The sequence below is a fragment of the Malania oleifera genome, chromosome 9, assembly GCF_029873635.1.
Source record: "Malania oleifera isolate guangnan ecotype guangnan chromosome 9, ASM2987363v1, whole genome shotgun sequence".
Lineage (NCBI taxonomy): Eukaryota > Viridiplantae > Streptophyta > Magnoliopsida > Santalales > Ximeniaceae > Malania > Malania oleifera.
In genome coordinates, this window is record NC_080425.1 from 83,000,813 (window position 1) to 83,022,902 (window position 22,090).

Sequence of the window (22,090 nt, forward strand, 5' to 3'; positions counted from 1 at the left end):
CCCATTAATAATGCTTTCACAGATTGAAGTATGATCAACCTCTCCCTAAAAAAAGGTAAATTTTTTTATTAAATTAAGTATGCAACATAAAATATATGGTATACTATATAATTATAGACATACATTGTCATAGTAGAAGTAGTTGAAGCAATTAGCCAAAAGAAACAGGTGGGTGGAACAAGGGTCCAGCATTTGTATGGTGTTGGGTGATTTGCAGGGTGGGCTGTGATGAGCTGTCCACGCGTTACTCATATATGTGCATATGAGCAGTGATGAAGGATAAGTAGAGAAGGCAGATAGATGAGAGAAAGATTTGAGTTAAATGGGCAATATCACGGAATCCTACTCCAACTGCTCCATTCAATACCATTAAATGCCACAACATTTTTTTAGTTTCAGTTTCTTTTGAGATATGTTAAAAATACTAAAATGCAGTAGTTGAGACTTAAAACACCCTCTTAGCTCTCTCTCTCTCTCTCTCTCTCTCTCTCTCTAGATTCGTCTATGATCACTACTCCTGCCAAAAAGAAAATGCGTGCTTGAGAAACTCTATAAATTTATTTATATGGTATGTGCATGTATATGCATATGATCCACGACGGCAAGCAAAAAAGTGGGGTGGGGGAATGTTAGCACGGGGTCAAGTAAATTTGTTGTGTGTATATAATATTGCATGCACACAATACAAGGCCAACTAGAGAGAGACATCTTTTAGCTTCTTCTTGCTCCAGTGAGCCTTTAAGTTCTGCTGTTTCTGTCATCCATCTGCTTAGTTCTCTCCAATTCCAAAATGGCATTGGTCGGGAATGTCAAGCTTTTTCTCTGCACAGTTTTATGGCTCAACGTGATCAGCAGTATTTCATGCCAAGGTGTTTTTGCTAACTCAGCCGCCACTTCTTTCCCCTTCACCTTCTCTGCTTCATGGGTTCTTCTTCTTTTCTGTTCTTCTCTCTCTCTGGGAATTTTTTTTTTCAGCTCCTGAAATGTTTGTTTCTTTCATTTTTCTTCTTTCTCTTCTTCTTTCTCATTTTTCCCATGTTTTATTTTTTCACTCAAGGACCATGGCTGGGAAAAAGCTGAAAGCTTGCTATGCAGCCCATGTAATATGCATTCTTGCCAAAAGCCGGTGGTTCCTACTGCCTAGCCCTTACTGAATTAGACTATTAGTACTTTTTTCCATGTTCAGTATCTATCTCAGCTAAAAAGATTTTATCTCGGTATACTCTCATTTTTTTTCATTGTACCAATGTACTTCAATTGGGATATAATCCTAAATTCCCCGACGTTTTTTTAATGGCAAATGCATGTGGTCATGTATTGTTCATTTATTTTTGCTCTAGGATTTGGATATCTTGTGTATATATACATATTGAAATGTAATGAGAAGAAAATTCAATGCAGGTAAGAAGGAGCATTTCAGCCGGGAATATCAGTACCCATTTATCAGACGTGCAAGCTCTTTCTCACCCTCATCACCACCATCATCATCATCAAGCTCATCATCCAACGGCGGAGATGGGGCGTATGACTACATAATTGTAGGGGGTGGCACAGCTGGGTGTCCCCTGGCAGCTACCCTCTCCCAAAAGTTCAGCGTCTTATTACTGGAAAGAGGGGGGGTACCCTTCTCCAACATAAACGTCTCACACTTGCAGAACTTTCATTTATCTCTTGCAGACACTTCACCCACTTCTGCAGCTCAAACATTCATTTCAACCGATGGGGTCCTTAATTCTAGGGCTAGGGTTTTGGGCGGAGCCTCCTGCATCAATGCTGGTTTCTACACAAGAGCAAGTTCACGGTATGGCTCTCCAAATCTTCATGTCATGTTCATGAGCCCTTCTGTTTTTCCCTTTCTTTCTTTCATCTAAAAGGCAAAGAAAATTAATTAATGGGTATTTTCCTTTTCCCCTAATTTGTTTCTTTCACGCAAAGAAATAAATTAAATTAATGGATGGGTGTCCTTCCTCCCCCCCCCCCCCTCTTAATTTGTTGCTTTCATCCAAAGAGTAAAGAAAATTGACTGTTCCCTGGAATCTTTAATGCGGTTGTTTTAGGCAGTCTGCATACCAGCAAGGGTTACCAGAAAAGAGCTTAACGTCTGTTTGATGAAACAAATGGGGAAAAGTATAAATGCTTCGAAATTATTTTTAATCTTTTAGAGGGTTTGCCATTTTTGAATTTTGAGTATTTTCTCTATACTTGTTCTTTTAAAGAACCAAATTGATCTTGTGTGCGCTGTTTCAAAACACGCTTATTTTGGTTGAGGGGAAGAGCTGGTCAGGAATGAACTTTTCTGTTAACTTTATGGAGATTGGGGTGGCAGGCAAGAGAAGAAATTGTTGCAGGCTGTCAGTTATATATATATATATATATATGGACTCAAAAAAAATGGTCGGCATAAATTAGCAGAAAATAATTCATATGACCAACCTTACTTAATGGAACTAAGACTTGATTTTGATTTGATTTGGTATATATATATATATGGACAAAAATATATATATATATATATTTTAGCTTTCTTAGATATTTTTAATTCTTTATGTTGATCCTTCACAATGTCCGTATTTTGTTTCATGATGGAGAACTTTATATTTATTAGCAGGAATGGATTTATTATCCATATAAAATTTGTTGATGTATTGTTGGTGGGGTTGTAGTAGTGATACTTAATTGCCATGCTGAAATGGCATTTTTACCAATGTTTTGCGTCATGACCCTTATGTGAAGTGGGGGTGGTTTTGTCATTTCATAAAGTAGACATCAAAATCCTGGGTCTAATCGGATGTGAACTCCTAAGATGAAGTAAGCAAGTAAAATGCTCTCATTATCCAACAGATGGTGAATCTAGCGGCTAACAAAACATAGTCATTTACACTCGTATAAAGCATCATTAAAAGATGTTCTGACCCAGCACCATGTCATTATCTATGAAAAATAGTTAGATATTGAAATTAACTTGTGGAGCAAGAGAATGAGACTGTCATTAATTGCAGGGACCTACCTCCTATCCGGTGGTTTACGCTGAAACTAATGAAAACCGATGGCTATGATCCTCTTAGGGGGAACGATTTATTAGGGTTTTGAAAGCGATAATGGTGACCCCATGATATTCATGATACTTGTACTATCAGTACATTTATGATATCGTCACCTTTCTAATTGTGCATGTACTTAATTTGATGTTCAATGTGGCCACTTTCTTTCATTATCTTCGTCATTCACCCCTTGCAAGAAGCAATTAGGCAAAGATTTGTCTCTAGTTGGCCCAAAAAGAGTTAGATCCATATATACCAATATTGGTAGTCGCTGTCTGGATGTGTCCACCCTTTGTCATGTGTCATCGCTCATTTCAGAAATTAAATCACTATGCTGCACTTGGAAGAAAATCATGCAAAACATTTGAACCATGATTCAATGGTTCTATACACCTAACCTTTTTCAAATAAAATAAATTATTGGAATGAGAAAGGTAAAAGGTTCTACTAAATCAACCCCTCCCCCACCCCCAAAAACACCCCCACCAAAAAAAGATCACAACTATCGTGAGGAACATGCAAGTAAATCTGATGTAAATTTGAGCTGTAATTGAGTTGGGGTAGGTTTTTTTTTTTTTTTTTTTTTACTAAAAGAGGGCGGCACCTCCTTTCTTTATTAGAAAACCCCTCAGTTATGGAGGAAAACCGTGGTTCCAACAAATATTTGTTTATATGAGTTGGGCTAGGTTTGTTTGGAGGTTTTAATCTGTTTATATGGAGGATGGTGAAAGTCCCTCCATAAAATATTCGTTATTGGGAATATATAGTAAATTCTACACACTACTCATACTAATTGGCTGGCTATTGGGAGATTTAGTCATGAATTATTTGGTCAGATATAATTGGTGACACAACCTGAACCTAGCCCAAGCTTAACCATTACTGCAACTAGTGGAATTGGGATTTATGTTGAAGGTTCTTGGCTTGCAGGTATGTTGGGAATGTAGGTTGGGATGCCAAGTTGGTGAATGAATCATATCCATGGGTTGAGAAGCAAATTGTTCACAGGCCAAAGCTTGCACCATGGCAGAAAGCACTAAAAAATGGCCTTTTGGAAGTTGGGGTCTCACCCGATAACGGATTCACATTTGATCATATATCTGGAACAAAGGTTGGGGGAACTATTTTTGACAAGTTTGGCCATCGACACACTGCTGCCGAACTGCTTGCTTCTGCTAACCCTGAGAAGCTTAACGTCCTAATTTATGCAACAGTTCAGAAAATAATGTTTGACACAACAGGTAAGGCTGCTAAACCATTAGACTCTGCTTAAAATTTACATGTGGCTTGTGTGGAAACACAGATGATCCTTGGTGTTACCTAAACCTCTGAGACAGACTCTTAGGGGCTCTTAAACTGAAAATGTATGATATAACTCAGAATAACTGGGATGACTAAACACTCTGTAGTTTCAATTACATGCCTATGGGAGTGATTACTGCATTAAATGTGGTGGTTATGACAATAGGAAATTAATCCATGCCCAGTGGCAGAACCACAGGTCTGGTGGTCCCCCTGGTTCTAAATAATCCTTTTTCTATCAACTTAAAAAATCTCTAAACATTTCGCTTATTCGCAGTCATATTTAAATAATGCCCCCTCCCTCTCTCAAAAAGAATAAATAAATATGCTTCTTGAGAATTTATATATATTAAATAATCTATCCCAGTTTGAAGCCCATGAAAGCTAGATTGGTTCTATTTTAAATATGGATCTGTTTGAAGCAATAGGTGCTTCTTTTTGTAGTCAGGTCAATTTTGGCCTAGTATGAAATATATACATATAATTTTAAATTCGTATTTGAAATTTTCATTTCTTTGTATTTCTTTTGTGTTGTAGTAGCACAGAGATAATTTAAAAATATGTTACGGTGCACACATTTTTGCATCTTTTGGGACAAATTTGTTCTTCCGCTACTGTCCCACTTAGGATAGAATCAAGATAAGGGCAAATTCCGGAAGTGCCGCTTGACGGTTAGCAGAAATGCCTCCCGGGTTCGATTCCTGCGGCGGGCTCTTGAATTTACCCCTCTGTGGTGTGTGTGGGGCCATCGCTCTAGGGCGTGGGATTAGTCATGACCGGTGCGGCGGACTGTAAAAGGGACGTCGTTGATGGTTGTGGACACCCGGCGATATTCAAAAAAAAAAAAAAGATAACATATTCTTTTAACAAATTTTCAAATATTTTTACACAAAGGATTTTAATGGGCTAACATGGCTAGTGACTCCTTTATTTCATGTCAGAATGTGACACTGATGTGCAATTTGTTCCTAAAATTTTTTTTACCACACCAGTTAGTATGGATTCTATATCTAAATTTCTGGGTAAGAAGCATTTATTTTTCCAGTTGTAATTTAATAGACTTATTATCAATCTGGTCATGTCTGATAAAGGGAAGCAACCAAAGGCTGTAGGAGTAATCTTCAAAGACGAAAATGGAAATCAACATCAAGCAGCTCTAGCAAGGAGACAAGGGAGTGAAATTATTGTGTCTTGTGGGGCAATTGGGAGCCCTCAACTACTGCAATTAAGTGGCATTGGACCTCAGGCAGACCTTAGAAAGTTGAACATTTCGGTGGTGCTGGATAATGAGTTTGTTGGGGAAGGTATGGCGGATAACCCTCATAATGCCATTTTTGTTCCCACTAAAACACCAGTTGAACAGTCACTGATTCAAGCTGTGGGGATTACGAAGATGGGTGTGTATATTGAAGCTAGCAGTGGTTTTGGGCAGTCATCAGACAGCATTCAGTGCAACCATGGAATCATGTCAGCTGAGGTGAGTACCAATCCTCTTGTGTGAAGAATGATTTTCAGAAGATCTGGATCTTATGCTTCCAACAAGTGAAACAGTATTGCTTTTGATATTTTATATTTTGAACAGTGCCTTCAACCTCAGGATCAAATATTTTTGACTGCAGCTGCTAGGACAGCTGGTCATACAAGCACATTTCCCTATATTGCAAGTTGCAGTAATAATTGAAGAAAAAAAAAACTGCAGAAGTAATTGTTAAGATAAAGTAAAAATTATCAGGAAACTAATTAAAGAGCTTCAAGTATTGTTGTATATGAGCTTATATTACAAGGCTAATGAAAAAATGCATCTTGGAGGAAGATGCTTCCAAGCACCACCAACTTTGTGATGATACAGAATGTCTTTTCAGTTAACTAAGATCTTTTTTGCATAATCAGGTTGGACAGCTCTCAACAATTCCCCCAATGAAAAGAACGCCACAAGCCGTTCAAGCTTACATCAACAGAAAGCGAGATCTCCCTCATGAGGTATTCATGGGGGGCTTTATTTTAGAAAAGATTGCAACTCCCATTTCGACAGGCCAGCTGCGCCTAATGAATACCAATGTTGATGAGAACCCCTCTGTCAGTTTTAACTACTTCAAAAATCCATATGATCTACAGCGATGTGTTGATGGTATTCGCATGGTGGAGAAGGTAGTGAGGTCGAAACACTTCGAAAACTTTACATGTGACAAGTACACTATGGATAAACTGCTCAACATGAGTGTCACAGCTAATGTTAATCTCATTCCTAAACATACCAATGATACAAAGTCCCTAGAACAGTTCTGTAGAGACACTGTCATCACAATTTGGCATTACCATGGTGGGTGTCATGTGGGCAAAGTGGTGGATCGTGACTATAAGGTCCTTGGCATTGACAGGCTGCGTGTCATTGATGGTTCAACTTTCAGTGAATCACCTGGGACTAATCCACAAGCCACAGTTCTAATGATGGGCAGGTAAATTCAAAGCAATAATGTTTTATAATACACTATTTAAAACAGTATTTCTAGTTATTGTTTTCATGGTTCTTTAGCATTCCAACTGTAGTAACTGGTTCTGTGATAAGCAGGTACATGGGAGTGAAAATGCTGAGAGAGAGATTAGGAGCAGCTGCTGGTATGTAAAAAATGAAGATCAACTAGGTGCAGAAGAGCAGTGTTAGTTTAATATAAGAAATAGTTTTTCCCTTCTATTTCTCAAAAAGCTATTATACTTGTAGAGATGATTGCAAATGAGAACATGGACAGTCAACATCTCCACGTTGCTGTATGTATTGTTGTTAAATAAATGTATCTGCTGGTGTCTTTACTAGTGCATTGCGTTACTCCTAATATTTCTGGTGTGTTGTTATTTATGTTCTCAGGCTTTGGTAGCAGGCCATTTACGGGGAATATGTAGCTCACTTTTTTCCTTAATTCTATTCCCATCATGGAGTTTGTTTGGTTTATCCTGCTGAAGTACCTCAGTTGTCAATTAATAGGCAGGGGATGGGAATCATTTTGAGGACCAATTACTATTAGAAATCATTTTTCAATGGTTTTGTTTTTCCAAATGTAATCAAGTTGAAAATATGTTTCAAGCAGCTACTCTTGTTCATTCTATCTAGATCAAAAAGCAAGTGAAAACTACAAAGGAGAGCCTGCAACATAGGTTTCAAATTTCAAAGATTTGGTAAATGCTATGCGATGATCAGTCAACACATGTGCTAGATAATATTACAGCTCCAAAAGAAAATTTGAGATTCAATGTATATTACAACCGTGAACTTCATAGAGTTCAATTTCAGGAGGGCTTACATAATTTCTCAATAAATTAAAGACAGATTTACACAAAATCTTTAAAATTCCCCAATTTTTTCATTGACAATGTATTTTGTGCGCAAGAAATGGTCCGGGATGGGGTTGAAGATTGTCCTGTTGAAAATCAGAGCTGAAGACTGCCTTGAAACTTCTCACTACCATGAATAACTTCGGTTGATCTTGAGCATTTATGGGACAAATTGTTAAAAAACTCTGGCTCAATTTTTTTGTGGGCCTTTCAGGTGGTGCATGTTGCTGAATTTTGCATCAGTCTACATTGAATAAAATTCCTTGCTCTGGCTCATGGAAGTGTAACACATTCTCATAAATGGGCTATGAACTTAATGGGATCCTGGCCAGAGTTTAGAAGCAAACCCATGCTCACTCACACTGCCTCTAGACAACCCTCTTAAAGCCTTCCAAAACTGTCTTCTCCTCCCTGTTCTCAAAGGCCCTGAACTAAAGCGCCCTACAGTAGATCCCAAGTCCTGCCCCTCAAATCCCACTGACATACTCTTCAAATTTGTTGTTGACAGTGATATCTTAGTTTCAAAACGAGCATCATGGTCAGGGGTAGAGTAATGTGTCTCTGAAACTTCCACAAGATTACCTGAAGCTCTACCAACCCTAGTATCCACTCCTGTGGAAGAATCCTTTTGGCTGCATCCTATCTCGTTTGTTTCATCAAACTCATCGCATACTAGCTTCAAGGCTTGAACAACTTCACCCATAAAAGGACGGTGAGATACCTCTGGTTGCACGCACATTGATGCAATAGCTGCTACCTTGGCCACACTATCAAATGGAATATTTGATGTTAGAGCTGGATCAATGATTGTTTCTAGGCCCTCCTTGCTTGTTAGGAGGGAGCGTGCCCAACCAACCAGATTTTCTTGACCCGGTGGTTGTGATAAGTCCACTGGCTTTCTTCCTGTTAGGAGCTCAAGTAGGACTACACCATAGCTGTAAACATCACTTTTCACGAGAAGATGACCAGTCATTGCATATTCTGGGGCTAAGTAACTGGAGAACAACAAAAGAGAAAAGGAAAACCAAAATATAAGATGGATTTATCAGTAGAAATATGCACAAAAACAGCTGAGTTTGTGCACAAAGAAACTTCCCTTATACCAAGAACTTGGAAGTCAAAAGTAATAAGGATGTGTCAAACTCATTAGTTTCTATAATGAGCTGACCTTGAAATTTGGTATTATATTGATAAATTTATTATGTAAAATATCAGGTACAGCAGAGGAGAGTTTAATGCCCTATATCTGTAAAGAAAAGAAGCATGATGTGATTTCAGGCCTTTGAGAACATGATTCTAGCCATAAATATTGATAGAAATGTAGTGATAGTGGAAAAGGTGACCTGATTTATTAGGTCAAGTGGAACAAAGACATGATTGTATCACATCCTAGCAAAATGATCAAGGTCCAACATAGAAATCACGAGTAGGACTGCAGTAGTGGGGTTGCAGTAGGAATAGGATCATAAAATCGTACAATAAATTTGCATTTCACTCTTCTCTAAATTGCCGGAACTATGGCTTGGTGTTTCTCAAGTACAACTTGTAAAAGAAAGAGACAACCTAGGAAGTGATTTTGTTTATTTATTAATGACAATATTAAGAAATAAATTTATTTTTAGGTCATTGTTTTGTACAAGAAAGAAGCAACCCCAGAAAGAAATATTGTTTGCTTATAATTAAACAAATTATGAACTCATAAATTTATTTTTAGATCTTTGTTCAATAGATGTTAACAGTTTTATGTTATGTTTGAGATGGAATTAGTATGATAATGCATTAGACATTGACAATGATGGTGGTGGTAATGAAGGGCTTGATGAATGCATTGATGATGATTTCAATGATACTCATGAAGTAAATTGTGCTTGGATAAAGACATTGATGTTGAGGAGTAAGCTTGATATTTGGATTTTGTATGAGGAACTATAACTTGATAGTTTGAATTTTTTTATTTATTGGACAAAATATCTATTTGATTTTAGGTGTTGTTTGTTATATGGATATTTGTTGGGTAATTTGTATCAAAAATTACGTTTTTTCAAAGAATTTACATTTTTTTTTCATTATAAGTTGGTTTAATGGACTTAGGAATGAACAATTTGAACCTTGATCTCTTTGCTATATTAGGGCTTTATCATTTGAGCTACTTTAGTTCTGATTTTGTAGTTTTTAATACTTACTACCCAAGTTTCTCTGTTGATATCATTAAAATATATGAGAATGCAATATATAGTGCATTTGCAGTACTTATTTCATATGACTGGTAGAATCTTTTGATACTTGATCTGATTCTGCCAACCCCGCTAGCAATTCTATCTAGGATCCCAATTTTTAACAACATCGGCAATGAGAAAGAAAAGCAGTAGCGAGGAGGAATGATTTGATTCAAGCTGAAGGTGTATGATAGAAAGGCTGAACAATATGGATAAGAAACAGTGCAAAAAAATACAGCATTACCTATAATTTGATAGACAACATGTACCTAGATGAGGTTGATAGCAAACCTCAAGCAGTTGGTAGTCAAGCCTGGTAAGATCACATACACAAATCCCACAGACAATGTTTTTGAACACAATGGAACAAGAGCAAAATAATAAGAATAGCACAAAACAATAGAATCACCACCACTTAAAGGTTGGCCTTCTTCCACTAATGATTTGCTGCATTCACTAGTTAGTCACCCAGCGCACCTCTTCCTACGTGATTTTTCTCTTTATATATGCATAAATTTAAGTAGGCGAAGCCAAAATTTATCTGAAATAGCATTCTGATTTTTAATCCTATTATAGCTAGACATAAACGATTTTCCAAGTAAAATGATTATAAAGTTCATACCCGAAAGTTCCCATAACATGAGTAGAGATGTGTTTATTTCCCTCATCCAGTGCTGTTCTAGCCAGTCCAAAATCTGAAACTTTTGGTGTAAAATCATGTTCCAGCAAGATGTTACTGGACTTGAAGTCTCGATGTATAACATGAGGGCTTGAATCTTCATGCAGATAGGCTAAACCCCGAGCTGCCCCAAGGGCAATCTTCATTCGGGTTCCCCAATCAAGTGGATCAGTTTCCTTGTCAAATCCTTCAGCACATGAAAATCACACACTCAATTCACATCTTAGGGAATCCCGCATTAAAACTCTTAAGTACTTAGATGACCACAGTATAGTGTAAAGAATTGTAAATAGAAAATTTTTCAAACTTGAATCTACCATGTAAATGAGATTCCACGCTTCCATTTGGAACAAGCTCATACAGTAAGCAATGGGTATGGTCCTCTATACAAATGCCAATCAATTTCACTAGGTTTCTGTGGTGCAGACGGCTAAGCATCTCAACTTCTGCCAAGAACTCACGGCTGCCCTGCTGATCTTCTCTCTTGAGAATCTTCACAGCCACCCTTCTTCCATCATCTAAAATGCCACTATAGACAAGCCCAAAACCACCTTCCCCAAGTATTCTTGAAGCATCAAAGTTATTGGTGGCTCTCTTCACGTCATTTATGCTCAAGGTCTTAGCAGATCCTGTATATGTCTGTAGACAAGAACTCAAGGACATCGATGCAGAAGTAAGCTTGTTTCCACACATCAGAGAATCAGCAGTCCCTGCTGAGTTTAAATTTCATTTTCAGTCTTAAATGAGCTGAATATTCTCAAAGATCATGCCACCAATTGTGATAGACATGATTAAAGAGCAAAAACAGACTGGGAATTTAGACTTGGATGAGAAAATTGTAGGATTTATATCCCAAATGATATGTCCCACATGAATGATGTGGGTCCCACATATAGGGAATGTATCTCATATGATAAGGATATGAATTAAAGATTGTATGGGTTAACTAAAAGGTTAGCTTATTTAATATGAGAAATTAATAGTGGAAGTTTGAAGAGATTCCTATACATAAATATTATAGAGATATATGTATATAATATATATATATACATATATAAAATATATATTAGCTACTATTATGGGTGTAGCTATAAGGGCATAAGAAGAAAGGAATTGTCCTCTCTCTGCCTCTACTTCTCTAATCATCAGGAGATCCCATAGATCTGGTGAAGGAAGAGGAGAAGTGGGAGAAACGATTTCTTCGGATTCTCCGGGTGTTCTTCTCGATAGGTTCGATATGGCCGATTCCGGTATGTAAAGTTTACAGTTTATGATTTATTTATTTTCCGCATAAAGTAATGATGTGAAGTTCATGATAATTGAAGATCCTTGGTTGCAATATATTTATGAAAGTTTTCTTACACATGGTATCAGAGCCAAGTGTGAAATTATCATGATCTTCCTTTCATGATAAAGATCGTTTCTTTTAACCCCTTACAATCTTGTTATGGGTTCGTGTGAAAATTCATGTTCATGATATTTTCTGGAATCGAACTAAAGAATTCATATGATAAATGATTCCTTTGATGGATTTATGAGGTTTTTGTTGGTTTGAAAATTTTTCTTTCATGTGGATCGTTGACGGTTTTCCCCTATATAGTGATATTAAAGTAGGGCTGCTGAATGATATGCATGCAAATAATTTTATTAATAATGTAATACTCACATATTATACATGTATAAGTTAGAGAATTTAACACGAAAGTAAGTTAGTAAAATTCTTATATTGGGGAAATGATTATCTATTGTATATTATGGATTAATATTTTGAGATGAATATTGGGCTACAGTTTTTTAATACATGGGTTGCAGTTTTTTAATACATGGGCTACCAGTTTTTTAATATATGGACTGCCAATTTTTAAATGTATGGGATGCCAGTTTTTGAATATATGGGCTGCCAGTTTTTAAATGTACGGGCTGCAATTTTTTTTTTTTATATACGGGCTGCAGTGTTTTTAATTCATGGGCTGCCAGATTTTACATAAAATAAAATAAAATATTAATCCAAGTAAAATTGTCATTGTAAGAAATTAATTATCAGGTTTAAACTTGGATTAATTTAGCTGAGTATGGAGTCAATCAATGTTTATATTATGATTAGCTTGTTATCACCAAAGTGATTTCGTTAAGAAAAATTATGAACATTGTATTGAGATATAATCTTGCAAAATTATTACAGAATGATTATTTGAATATTATGGCTGACCCAAAGGTGCACCAACTTTCAAATAATCATTGATTTAATCAGGATAATTAATGAATAACAGTGAGATTGGGATGCCTGCCCAAAGGTGACAGACCAATCAAGCTTTATAAAGGTTATCAATTATGTCTTGATAAATGAAAATTACCAATAAGTGTAAGGATTAGTATATTGCATAAGTTGATCCAAAGATTGAACGCAATTTACTAATGAAATGTTCTAAACTCAAAGCATTAATGTAGTGAGCATTTTGTGTTATTGCAGTGTCTGTTCCTGTTTCATTGCATTTGCTGGCTTCTTCTGTTCCAATCTTTAATGGGACAAATTTCTCTAATTGGAATGAACAGATTCAGTTGCACCTAAGTGTTATGGATCTGGACTTAGCTCTGCGAATGGATAAACCGGCTGCTATTACTGAAACCAGCAGTTCGGAACAGCAAGCTTTGTATAAGTCATGGGAAAGGTCGAACAGATTAAGTATGATGTTTATGAGAATGTGTATAGAAAATAATATTAAATCAACACTCCCTCAACTAGACAACGCAAAGGAATATCTTAATGCAGTGGAAGATAGATTTCGTTCAGCTGATAAGTCCCTTGCAGGAAGGTTGATGGCTAAACTAACCACTATGAAATTTGAGGGTAGCAAAGGAATGAATGAACATGTCCTAGAAATGTCTAATCTGGCTGCTAGACTTAATACTTTGGGAATGAATGTTAATGAAAATTTCCTTGTTCAGTTTATTTTGAACTCTTTGCCTCCTCAGTACGGGTCTTTTCAAATTCACTATAACACAATTAAAGAAAAATGGAATGTGAATGAATTGGCAAGCATGTTAGTTCAAGAAGAGGCAAGACTCAAACAACAGGGACAACATTCAGTAAATGTCATGAGTCACGCAGCTGGAAGTAAAGGAAAGAAAATAAAGAAAGGTTTAAAGAAAGATCCATTGAAGGTGGCGAGTACTTTGTATGGTGGTGAGGCTCGCAGGAAGGAACATTATGGTCCCAAGTGTTACTTTTGTCGTGGCTATGGGTATTTAAAGAAAAATTGCCCGAAACGTAAAGCATGGTTCGAAAATAAAGGTAAGCCTTTAGCTTATGTATGTTTCGAATCAAAATGACACAAGTTCCTTCTAACACTTGGTGGATTGACTCTGGTTCTACTGTTCATGTTTCCAATTCGATGCAGGATAACCTTACGATCCAGAGCGTAAAGGAAAATGAACACATGATAGTCTTGGGGAATGGAAATCAAGTGCCAGTTATGGGTGTTGGAACTGTTCGGTTGTATCTTGAATCGGGTCATTGTTTAGACCTGTTTGATACTTTGTATGTTCCAAATATTTCTAGGAAGTTAATTTCCATATCTAGATTAGATAATGACGGTTATGGTTTGTATTTTGAACATAAAGGTTTCCGTATTATGAAAGGTGACTTATGTGTTGGCTCTGGTATTTTGTATGAGGGGTTGTATAAATTTAATCTTAATGAAACGTTTGCTGAAACACTCCTCACTCTGCATCATAATATTGGAACTAAGCGTAGTAGAATAAACGAGAATTCCTCTTTCTTGTGGCATAAAAGACTGGGTCATATATCCAGGGAAAGAATGGAGAGATTGGTAAAGGATGGGGTTCTCACGAACCTTGATTTTACTGATTTTGATGTATGTATTAATTGCATTAAAGGAAAGCAAACTAAACATACAAAGAAAGGAACCACAAGAAGTAAGGATCTATTGGAAATTGTTCATACTGATGTATGTGGGCCTTTTGACTCACCATCTTTAGGTGGAGAAAAGTATTTTATCACCTTTATTGATGATTTTTCACGATATGGCTATATCTATTTGTTGCATGAAAAGTCTCAAGCAATAGATGCTTTAAAGGCATATGTTGCTGAAGTGGAGCGACAATTAGATAGGAAAGTGAAAATCATTAGATCTGACAGAGGTGGTGAGTATTATGGTAGGTATGATGGCATAAAACAATGTCTAGGACCATTTGCTAAATTCCTAGAACAACATGGTATTTGTTCTCAATACACAATGACTGGTACGCCTCAGCAGAATGGTGTGGATCCAGTTACGTTTTCACAAGCCATTGAAAGTGATGATTCTGAAAAGTGGATCAATGCCATAAATGATGAGTTGAAATCTATGGAACAGAATAAAGTCTGGGACATTGTTGATTTGCCTGAAGGGTTTAAAACAGTTGGGTGTAAATGGGTCTTTAAGACCAAACACGACTATAATGGCAACATTGAACGATATAAAGCTAGACTTGTAGCAAAGGGTTTCACTCAGAGGGAAGGTGTTGATTATAAAGAGAAGTTTTCTCCTGTGTCTAAAAAGGACTCTCTTAGAATCATTATGGCTTTGGTGGCTCATTTTGATTTAGAAATACACCAAATGGATGTGAAAATTGCTTTTTTAAATGGGAATTTAGATGAAGAGGTATATATGGATCTTCCTGAAAGTTTAATGATTAAAGGAAAAGAGCATATGGTTTGCAAATTAAAGAAATCAATATATGGACTTAAACAAGCTTCCAGGCAATGGTATTTTAAATTTCAAGATACCATCACGATCTTTGGTTTTAAAGGAAACACTGTTGATCGGTGTATATATCTAAAGGTCAGTGGGAGCAAGTTTATCTTTTTGATTCTATATGTTGATGATATTTTACTTGCCAGTAATGATCTTGGCTTATTGAATGATACCAAGAGATTTCTTTCTATGAACTTTGAAATGAAAGATATGGGCGAGGCAACTTATGTGATTGGAATTGAAATATTCCGGGACAAAGCACTTGGATTGTTAGGGTTGTCTCAGAAAGGATATATTAATAAAGTTCTAGAAAGATTTCATATGGCTGAATGTAAACCAACTCCTGGTCCTATTTGTAAAGGGGACAAGTTCAGTCTAAAAAATTGTCCACAAAATGAATTCGAAAAGAAAAGTAGGGAAAATATTCCTTTTGCATCTGTTGTTGGGAGTTTGATGTATGTGCAGACTTGTACGAGACTAAATATTAGTTTTGCAGTTGGGATGCTTGGGAGGTACCAAAGTAATCCCGGAATGGAGCATTGGAAAGCTGCAAAGAAAGTCTTTAGGGATTTAAAAGGAACCATACACTGTATGCTCACATATAGGAGAACAGATCAGTTGGAGGTGGTTGGCTACTCTGACTCAGATTTTGCTAGATGCGTTGATAGTCGTAAGTCAACGTATGGCTATTTGTTCTTGTTAGCTGAAGGAGCAATATCATGGAAAAGTGCCTAACAGACTATCATAGCAGCATCTACTATGGAAGCTGAATTTGTGGCGTGCTTTGAGGCCACGATTTAGGCTTTGTGGTTGCGGAACTTTATCTTAGGACTTGGGATTGTCAACAGTATAGCCAGGCCGTTGAGAATTTATTGTGATAATTCCGCAGCGGTCTTTTTCTCCAAAAATGACAAATACTCTAATGGCGCTAAGCATATGGAGCTCAAGTATTTGGCCGTTAAGGAGGAAGTTCGGAAATAGACAGTACTTATAGAACATATAAGGACTGAGCTCATGATAGCAGATCCTTTAACGAAAGGATTGACACCAAAGGCATTTAAAGAACATGCTGATCACATGGGTCTTTCTTGTAATCCTTGATGTATAATAATGGATCTTTATGTTTTGTTCTATAATATGTATAATGATATCAATAAAAATGTTTCTGAACATTATTTATGTTTACCATAAATCACGTGATTATAGAGATGGTTCATTGTTAAACAGAAATGGTCTTTGATAAAGACATTAAAGGGACAGTATGGTAACTTCCTATTATAGATCATAGTTAAGTGGTTTATTAGTTTTGTGGTACATGGCAGGGAAGATGTCGCTCTAATGATATTTACCGCCATGACTCGTACTAATGGGTTGCTTGATTATGATATTATGTTAATCTCATTGAAAAGTATAAATAAGCTAATGTTTTGTGCACATTATATATATTTGTTAATCCATATTAATATCATTCATATGGGTCAAGTGGGAGAATGTAGGATTTATATCCCAAAAGATATGTCCCACATGAATGATGTGGGTCCCACATATAGGAAATGTATCTCATATGATAAGGATATAAATTAAAGATTATATGGGTTAACTAAAAGGTTAGCTTATTTAATATGAGAAATTAATGGTGAAAGTTTGAAGAGATTCCTATACATAAATATTATAGATATATATGTATATAATATATATATATATATATATAAAATATATATTAGCTACTATTATAGGTGTAGCTATAAGGGCATAGGAAGAAAGGAATTGTTCTCTCTCTGCCTCTACTTCTCTAATCATCAGAAGATCCCATAGATCTGGTGAAGGAAGAAAAGAGAAAGAGGAGAAGTGGGAGAAACGATTTCTTCGGATTCTCCGAGTGTTCTTCTCGATAGGTTCGATATGGCCGATTCCGGTATGTAAAGTTTACAGTTTATGATTTATTTATTTTCCGCGTAAAGTAATTGATGTGAAGTTCATGATAATTGAAGATCCTTGGTTGCAATATATTTATGAAAGTTTTCTTACAAAAATTTCATGAAAAGGGCAAAGGAAAAAAATGTCAGGTTATCAACAAAATTTGGCTAGCTTGGATGGAGTAACTCGAGATAATTAACAGTGAACCATAATATAGAAAAAATTAAGAATAAAAAAAAAACTATAACAAAAAAATTATAAATAATAGCAATATCAATGATTTCATGACTTTTTATATGTTACTCTATTTTTTATGATAAAAACATGTTAAATATCCTTAATGAAATTTCAAATTTAGCAAAGAGTATCTAAAAGAAATCATAATATCCACCTTTTATTGTTGTTTTGCTTGCTGTAAAATCAGGTTTAACAAGCTCAATGAAAAGAATTTGTGACTTCTAAGAAGTTGGAGAATTATGCCATTATGATATTACCTGATGGCTTTGTGTGTGTAGATTCTAAATCATGTGGACTTTGTTCAGTTAGATGACCCCAGTTCCCATATTTCAACAGTAAAAGCCAGACAGCTCCCATGCATATAACAAAAGCCGTCACAGATGCTACAGCAATTATAGAAATTGTGCTTCCACCAAGTCCATATTTTTTCCTCCTGGTCTTTGGTACTTCAACCCCTAGAGGTTTCATTGCAGTTCCATTATTATCACGGCCAGTGTATGGCCCATCTTCCATGGAAGCAATGCTTGAAGATACCGAGGGTGGAGACGGTGGAAGACCTGTAGAGATGCAAGAGTTTCAAAAGTTGAAGGCAGCTGCTGGCAGATGCATTGATTGCAGAGAGAATAATAAAATGTTTATTGGAAGAAATATCTAGGAATAAGAGAAGAATTAACTTGTGAAGGCCACTGAAGTAATGTGAAATGGCATATTCAAATACTTCTATTATTCTATAAGAATAACAAATTCAAGAGTCATGTCATAAAAAGAAACAGTAAGTTTGAAGAAAAGATCAATTTCCAGAAGTCACTGTTTTCACTATTATTCCATGAGGGCAATTAGAACCAATGACTTTAAAATGAATGGTTCAAATATTCATTATCAAAGACGAATGGGAAATAACTCTTCGATGAAATTCTTCAAAGATATCCCAAGAAATTGAGAAAATGAATGTTACCTGGATAGCGGACATATATCGCTTCATAGGCACCAAAGATGGATGTTCTTATGGAAATTTGTTTGTGCCAGAACTTCTGATAAGTTGAAAATGCGATGGCATCATCAAATTTTGCTCCAAGAGGGATTAGATTGATGAGGACGATGGTTTTGTCTTGCTCCTGTGTAGCAGCATTGGCTCCCATAATGCGAACTTGACTTGGGTATAGTGAAACTCCAGCTGCAATTTCATTTGCCAGCTCCGAAACTAGAGGGAAGAATGTGTACAGTGCAACACTAATACTCAATCTAACTTGAATTGGCCACACACAACCACATGGTGATCCGGGAGGAGTATATGTTAATGGCTCTGTGCAAGCTACTGATGTACAATCTACCAATTAGGATCAATTAGAAATGTCACTTTATGTCCTTATAACTCCGCAGAAAGATCAAATGTAATAAATAAAAAAATGCAGGTAAGAATCAGAGTTGTGATGGTCACCTTCATTTGGAGGTGGAGGGGGTAGCGTCAAAACCAGTGGATGTGGTGGATATGAAGCCAGAGGAGAGGATGCTGGAGGAAGCACTGCTCTTGCAAATAGAAAATGATATCATGGTATTTGTCAATACCCTCTTTAAATGAGGCCTCTAGGAGTAAGAACAGAACAAGACAAAAGTAGGAATCCCTGTACCTCTAAATTTGTTTGATGGCATTGTGGGTGATGGTGCAGGAGCAGCTGAACCCCAGCTTGTAGGTGACAGAAAGGGAGATTGTATTGGGGAGATTAAAGGGCCTATGCTTTTTAGTAAAAAAAAATGATTCAAAAGAAAAAATTAAATAAATTACTGGATTTTCAATAATAGTCTTCCATGCAATTTTTTGATTGAGGTTAATTTGAGTACATAAGAATCCAACCTTGCTGGCTGTAAGTGGGTGGAGGAAGCAAATAAGATGGTTGGGAAGCAGAGTTGCTGAATGTGTTTCTTGCATGATGACGATGCCTATGGTATGGGCTTGAGGGAGAAGATGCAAATCGATGCACCCATTCCTTGGAAGGACCTCTGAAAGATGACATAGAAGGTGGAAGCACAATACTAGAGGATCCTCGGTCATTAAGTAGAGGGGCAACTGCAAGAAGAGAGTCCTTTTATCTGTTAGAAATTGTGGGCATGGAACTTCTTTTTCTAACTTCTTTCCATATAAGAAAGCTGCAAAAGTCAAATTAAACTCCAAAACACCTCTAGTATGAGAATGAGAATGGCCTGTAGGCAGTGAACTGTGGAATGCTCTGTTTGGAGGTGCAGCCACTGGAATTCCATGTCTTCTCTGGCCAAAGCTGACTGGATTTGTAGGAAAGATTGCAAGGTCTGTTGATTCACATTGAAACAGTACAAGCCAAACACCAAGTAAAGAAATATTTAGGTTTGTACTTGTGCATTCTCAAAACCCTAAACTAAGGCTACAGAAGCACAGCTAAGTAGTTAAGACATTTGCATCGGGGGAACATAAAATGCAAATTCTACACCAAGCCAGTTTCAAAACCAGCCCATTGCCCCATTGGTGGTGTGCATTCCCACGTGCATTAAAAAAGTCGAAAGCATAAATCAAATGACTGATTTTCGTCCTGATTGATGGTAGGAACATTTATGCTAGGAACCCAGATCCCCAAATTTACTCCCAAGCTCAAAATTCATGACAATCCGCATGGAATTCATCAAACTAATAAATGGGTCATCTGGGTGAAGATCAAAACTATTACCTGCAGATCCATGAACTGACAGAGCACTGACAATTGCAGAGAGTGTCAGCAGCAGGATAATCAGCAGCATTCCCATGATCCCTTCCAAAGAAAGTTGAGATCAAACCTCAGGAATTCATCATCTCTCATTCTCGTCCATCCATTTCAAGTAAGAAGAAGATTGTGAAGAAAAAATGTAAACTGAACCACTATAATGAAGTAGAACGTGGGTACATAGAAGCTTCAAGGAACGAAAACAGTAGGGTTTACATTACAAGAACAGACCCAGTGACCCACAAATGGTATCAGCCAAGATATGAGTAAGGCACTCCACGGGAATGGGTGAGCTGGGCTGAACTTCTTCCAAGTTCTTTTTTGGCCATAAAGACTAAGCTTTGAAATTTGCAAAGCTTTGAGATTTCTGATAGAATTGTTTCACCTGACATGGGCGATAAAAGATAATTAAAGCTGGTCACGCAGAGAGGAGAACAGTACAGTCAGAGCCAAGCAACAGGCACTTTGAAGCAACAAGTTTAGTAGAGAAAGAGAGAGGGTTAGAGAGAAAGAGAGAGGGGTTTGGGATGATTCTGCTAAAAGCATTATGGTTGGGTTAGCGAGGTCGAAACTTTGAAAAATTTGGCACTTTCAGCTAATTTCAGATAGCAATCATGGCATGGGAGTTTCAATGGTCAGACTATTCACAAATCACAGAACAAACTAATTAGCTGAACTTCCAAGTTAAAGGATCCATTATTTTACAATTTTTTTTTTTACAATTTGGAGGATTGAACTGAGACCCACTTTCCCATTTCCCATCGTCAATCAACTTCTCTCATAGTTTTCAAAATTACGACTCAAATTCAAACCAAAAGGACAGAAAGCCAAAGCCAGCGCAGCAAAGAAAAGAAAGAGAGAGAGAGAGAAACAGAGGAGCCAAACAGAGAGAGCTATTTTAACTTTGAACGCAAGGGGCGTAGTAGGAGGTGGTCACTGGTCAGAGCCTTGCAGATTAATCACAAATCAGGAAGCCGCAATGCGGCAATGGTCTTATAAATTAAAAAGGACATGAATCAACTGAAGCAAGCTTGTGACATGAAAATGGAGGGTCCTGCACAATGAGGCCCACCGCCTGCAAGCAGGGGAAGGTTGGGTTGATTGTCTTTGGAAGGCACCACGTTTACGTATGGACAAGGACCTGATTATGACATCCAGCCTCCGCCACGAGACGCATACCATAAAGTCTCATGGGCGTTTCTCCTTGTGTCGGTGCCACTGGTTTTTCTCTCATTTAGGGGTTTTGGGTTTTATTAGAGTTGGGTTTGATATTAGAGGAGCTTTGTGCATTAGTCGTTTTATTTTAACGATTTTGTTTAGTGGGGACTCGGGTTTGCTAATCGTCATTGTTACTCATATTGTTGTTGTCTAGAGTTTGGGCTAATCAGATTGTTTAAATGTTGCAATTTGGTTTCTAGTGGAGCATATGAATCAAATGTACAGAAGTGTTTTAAAAAATTATAGGATGATTTGGGTTTAATGGGATGTATACATTTTATGTGTTACAATGTAGTGGAGAAGGGTTCGGACAAGAAATAATAATATTAAAAGTTTGATGAAATTGTCACTAACCTGTTATTTACTTAGGTGTGGTTAGTTCACCTACATACTACTCGTTAATTGGTCTCTAGACAAATCTTTGGTCAAGGAACTAGTAGTCTCAAGTTACTTTTATCAGAACTGAAATCGAGAGTTCAGTCATGCAAGAAGAATGTACTAATACTCTCTACTACACCCGTTCTATGAATGGTACCTAATTAATTATAAAATAGTCTTCAATTAACTCCTTTTAAATAAATAAATAAAAAATAAAAATAAAAATCATAGTGCTATTTGGGAATGTCTAATAAGATTTCCAAACGAGGGAATCTTATTAGATAAATCT

At 36.7% G+C, this 22,090-nt stretch overlaps 2 protein-coding genes across 8 annotated transcripts; one reads left to right on the plus strand and one right to left on the minus strand.

The window, feature by feature from the left end:
* Nucleotides 1-580: 580 nt before the first annotated feature.
* LOC131164920 (protein HOTHEAD) lies at nucleotides 581-7,154 on the plus strand. The gene is made up of 6 exons (XM_058122473.1): nucleotides 581-869; nucleotides 1,402-1,801; nucleotides 3,972-4,282; nucleotides 5,435-5,820; nucleotides 6,234-6,799; nucleotides 6,913-7,154. The coding sequence occupies exons 1-6, from the start codon at nucleotides 791-793 to the stop codon at nucleotides 6,965-6,967; spliced, it is 1,797 nt and encodes a 598-aa protein (XP_057978456.1). The 5' UTR covers nucleotides 581-790; the 3' UTR covers nucleotides 6,968-7,154.
* A 375-nt stretch (nucleotides 7,155-7,529) lies between these two features.
* Nucleotides 7,530-21,354, minus strand: LOC131164919 (receptor-like serine/threonine-protein kinase ALE2). 7 transcript variants are annotated; one of them, XM_058122467.1, is made up of 10 exons: nucleotides 20,173-21,354; nucleotides 19,652-19,780; nucleotides 19,329-19,541; nucleotides 19,105-19,206; nucleotides 18,915-18,998; nucleotides 18,432-18,803; nucleotides 17,734-18,033; nucleotides 10,883-11,275; nucleotides 10,509-10,752; nucleotides 7,530-8,665 (listed from the first exon to the last, which is right to left on the minus strand). In XM_058122467.1, exons 1-10 carry the CDS (start codon nucleotides 20,246-20,248, stop codon nucleotides 7,984-7,986), a joined length of 2,595 nt encoding a protein of 864 aa, XP_057978450.1. In that variant the 5' UTR covers nucleotides 20,249-21,354; the 3' UTR covers nucleotides 7,530-7,983. The 7 variants fall into 7 exon arrangements, with proteins under 7 accessions (XP_057978450.1, XP_057978452.1, XP_057978451.1 ...); XM_058122469.1 differs by having other exon boundaries at nucleotides 19,652-19,753; nucleotides 20,173-21,298; XM_058122468.1 differs by having other exon boundaries at nucleotides 10,883-11,278; nucleotides 19,652-19,753; nucleotides 20,173-21,298.
* Between the last annotated feature and the right edge of the window lie 736 nt (nucleotides 21,355-22,090).

Excerpts from the sequence above, each read along its gene's own strand:
- LOC131164920 (XM_058122473.1), top strand. The coding sequence starts at position 791 with ATGGCATTGGTCGGGAATGTCAAGCTTTTTCTCTGCACAGTTTTATGG. Across the intron at positions 1,802-3,971 it reads TACACAAGAGCAAGTTCACG|GTATGTTGGGAATGTAGGTT; the intron begins GTATGGCTCTCC and ends CTTGGCTTGCAG. Across the intron at positions 6,800-6,912 it reads ACAGTTCTAATGATGGGCAG|GTACATGGGAGTGAAAATGC; the intron begins GTAAATTCAAAG and ends TGTGATAAGCAG.
- LOC131164919 (XM_058122466.1), bottom strand. The coding sequence starts at position 20,248 with ATGGGAATGCTGCTGATTATCCTGCTGCTGACACTCTCTGCAATTGTC. Across the intron at positions 18,999-19,104 it reads GCCATCAAACAAATTTAGAG|TGCTTCCTCCAGCATCCTCT; the intron begins GTACAGGGATTC and ends TTGCAAGAGCAG. Across the intron at positions 18,034-18,431 it reads GATATATGTCCGCTATCCAG|GTCTTCCACCGTCTCCACCC; the intron begins GTAACATTCATT and ends GCATCTCTACAG.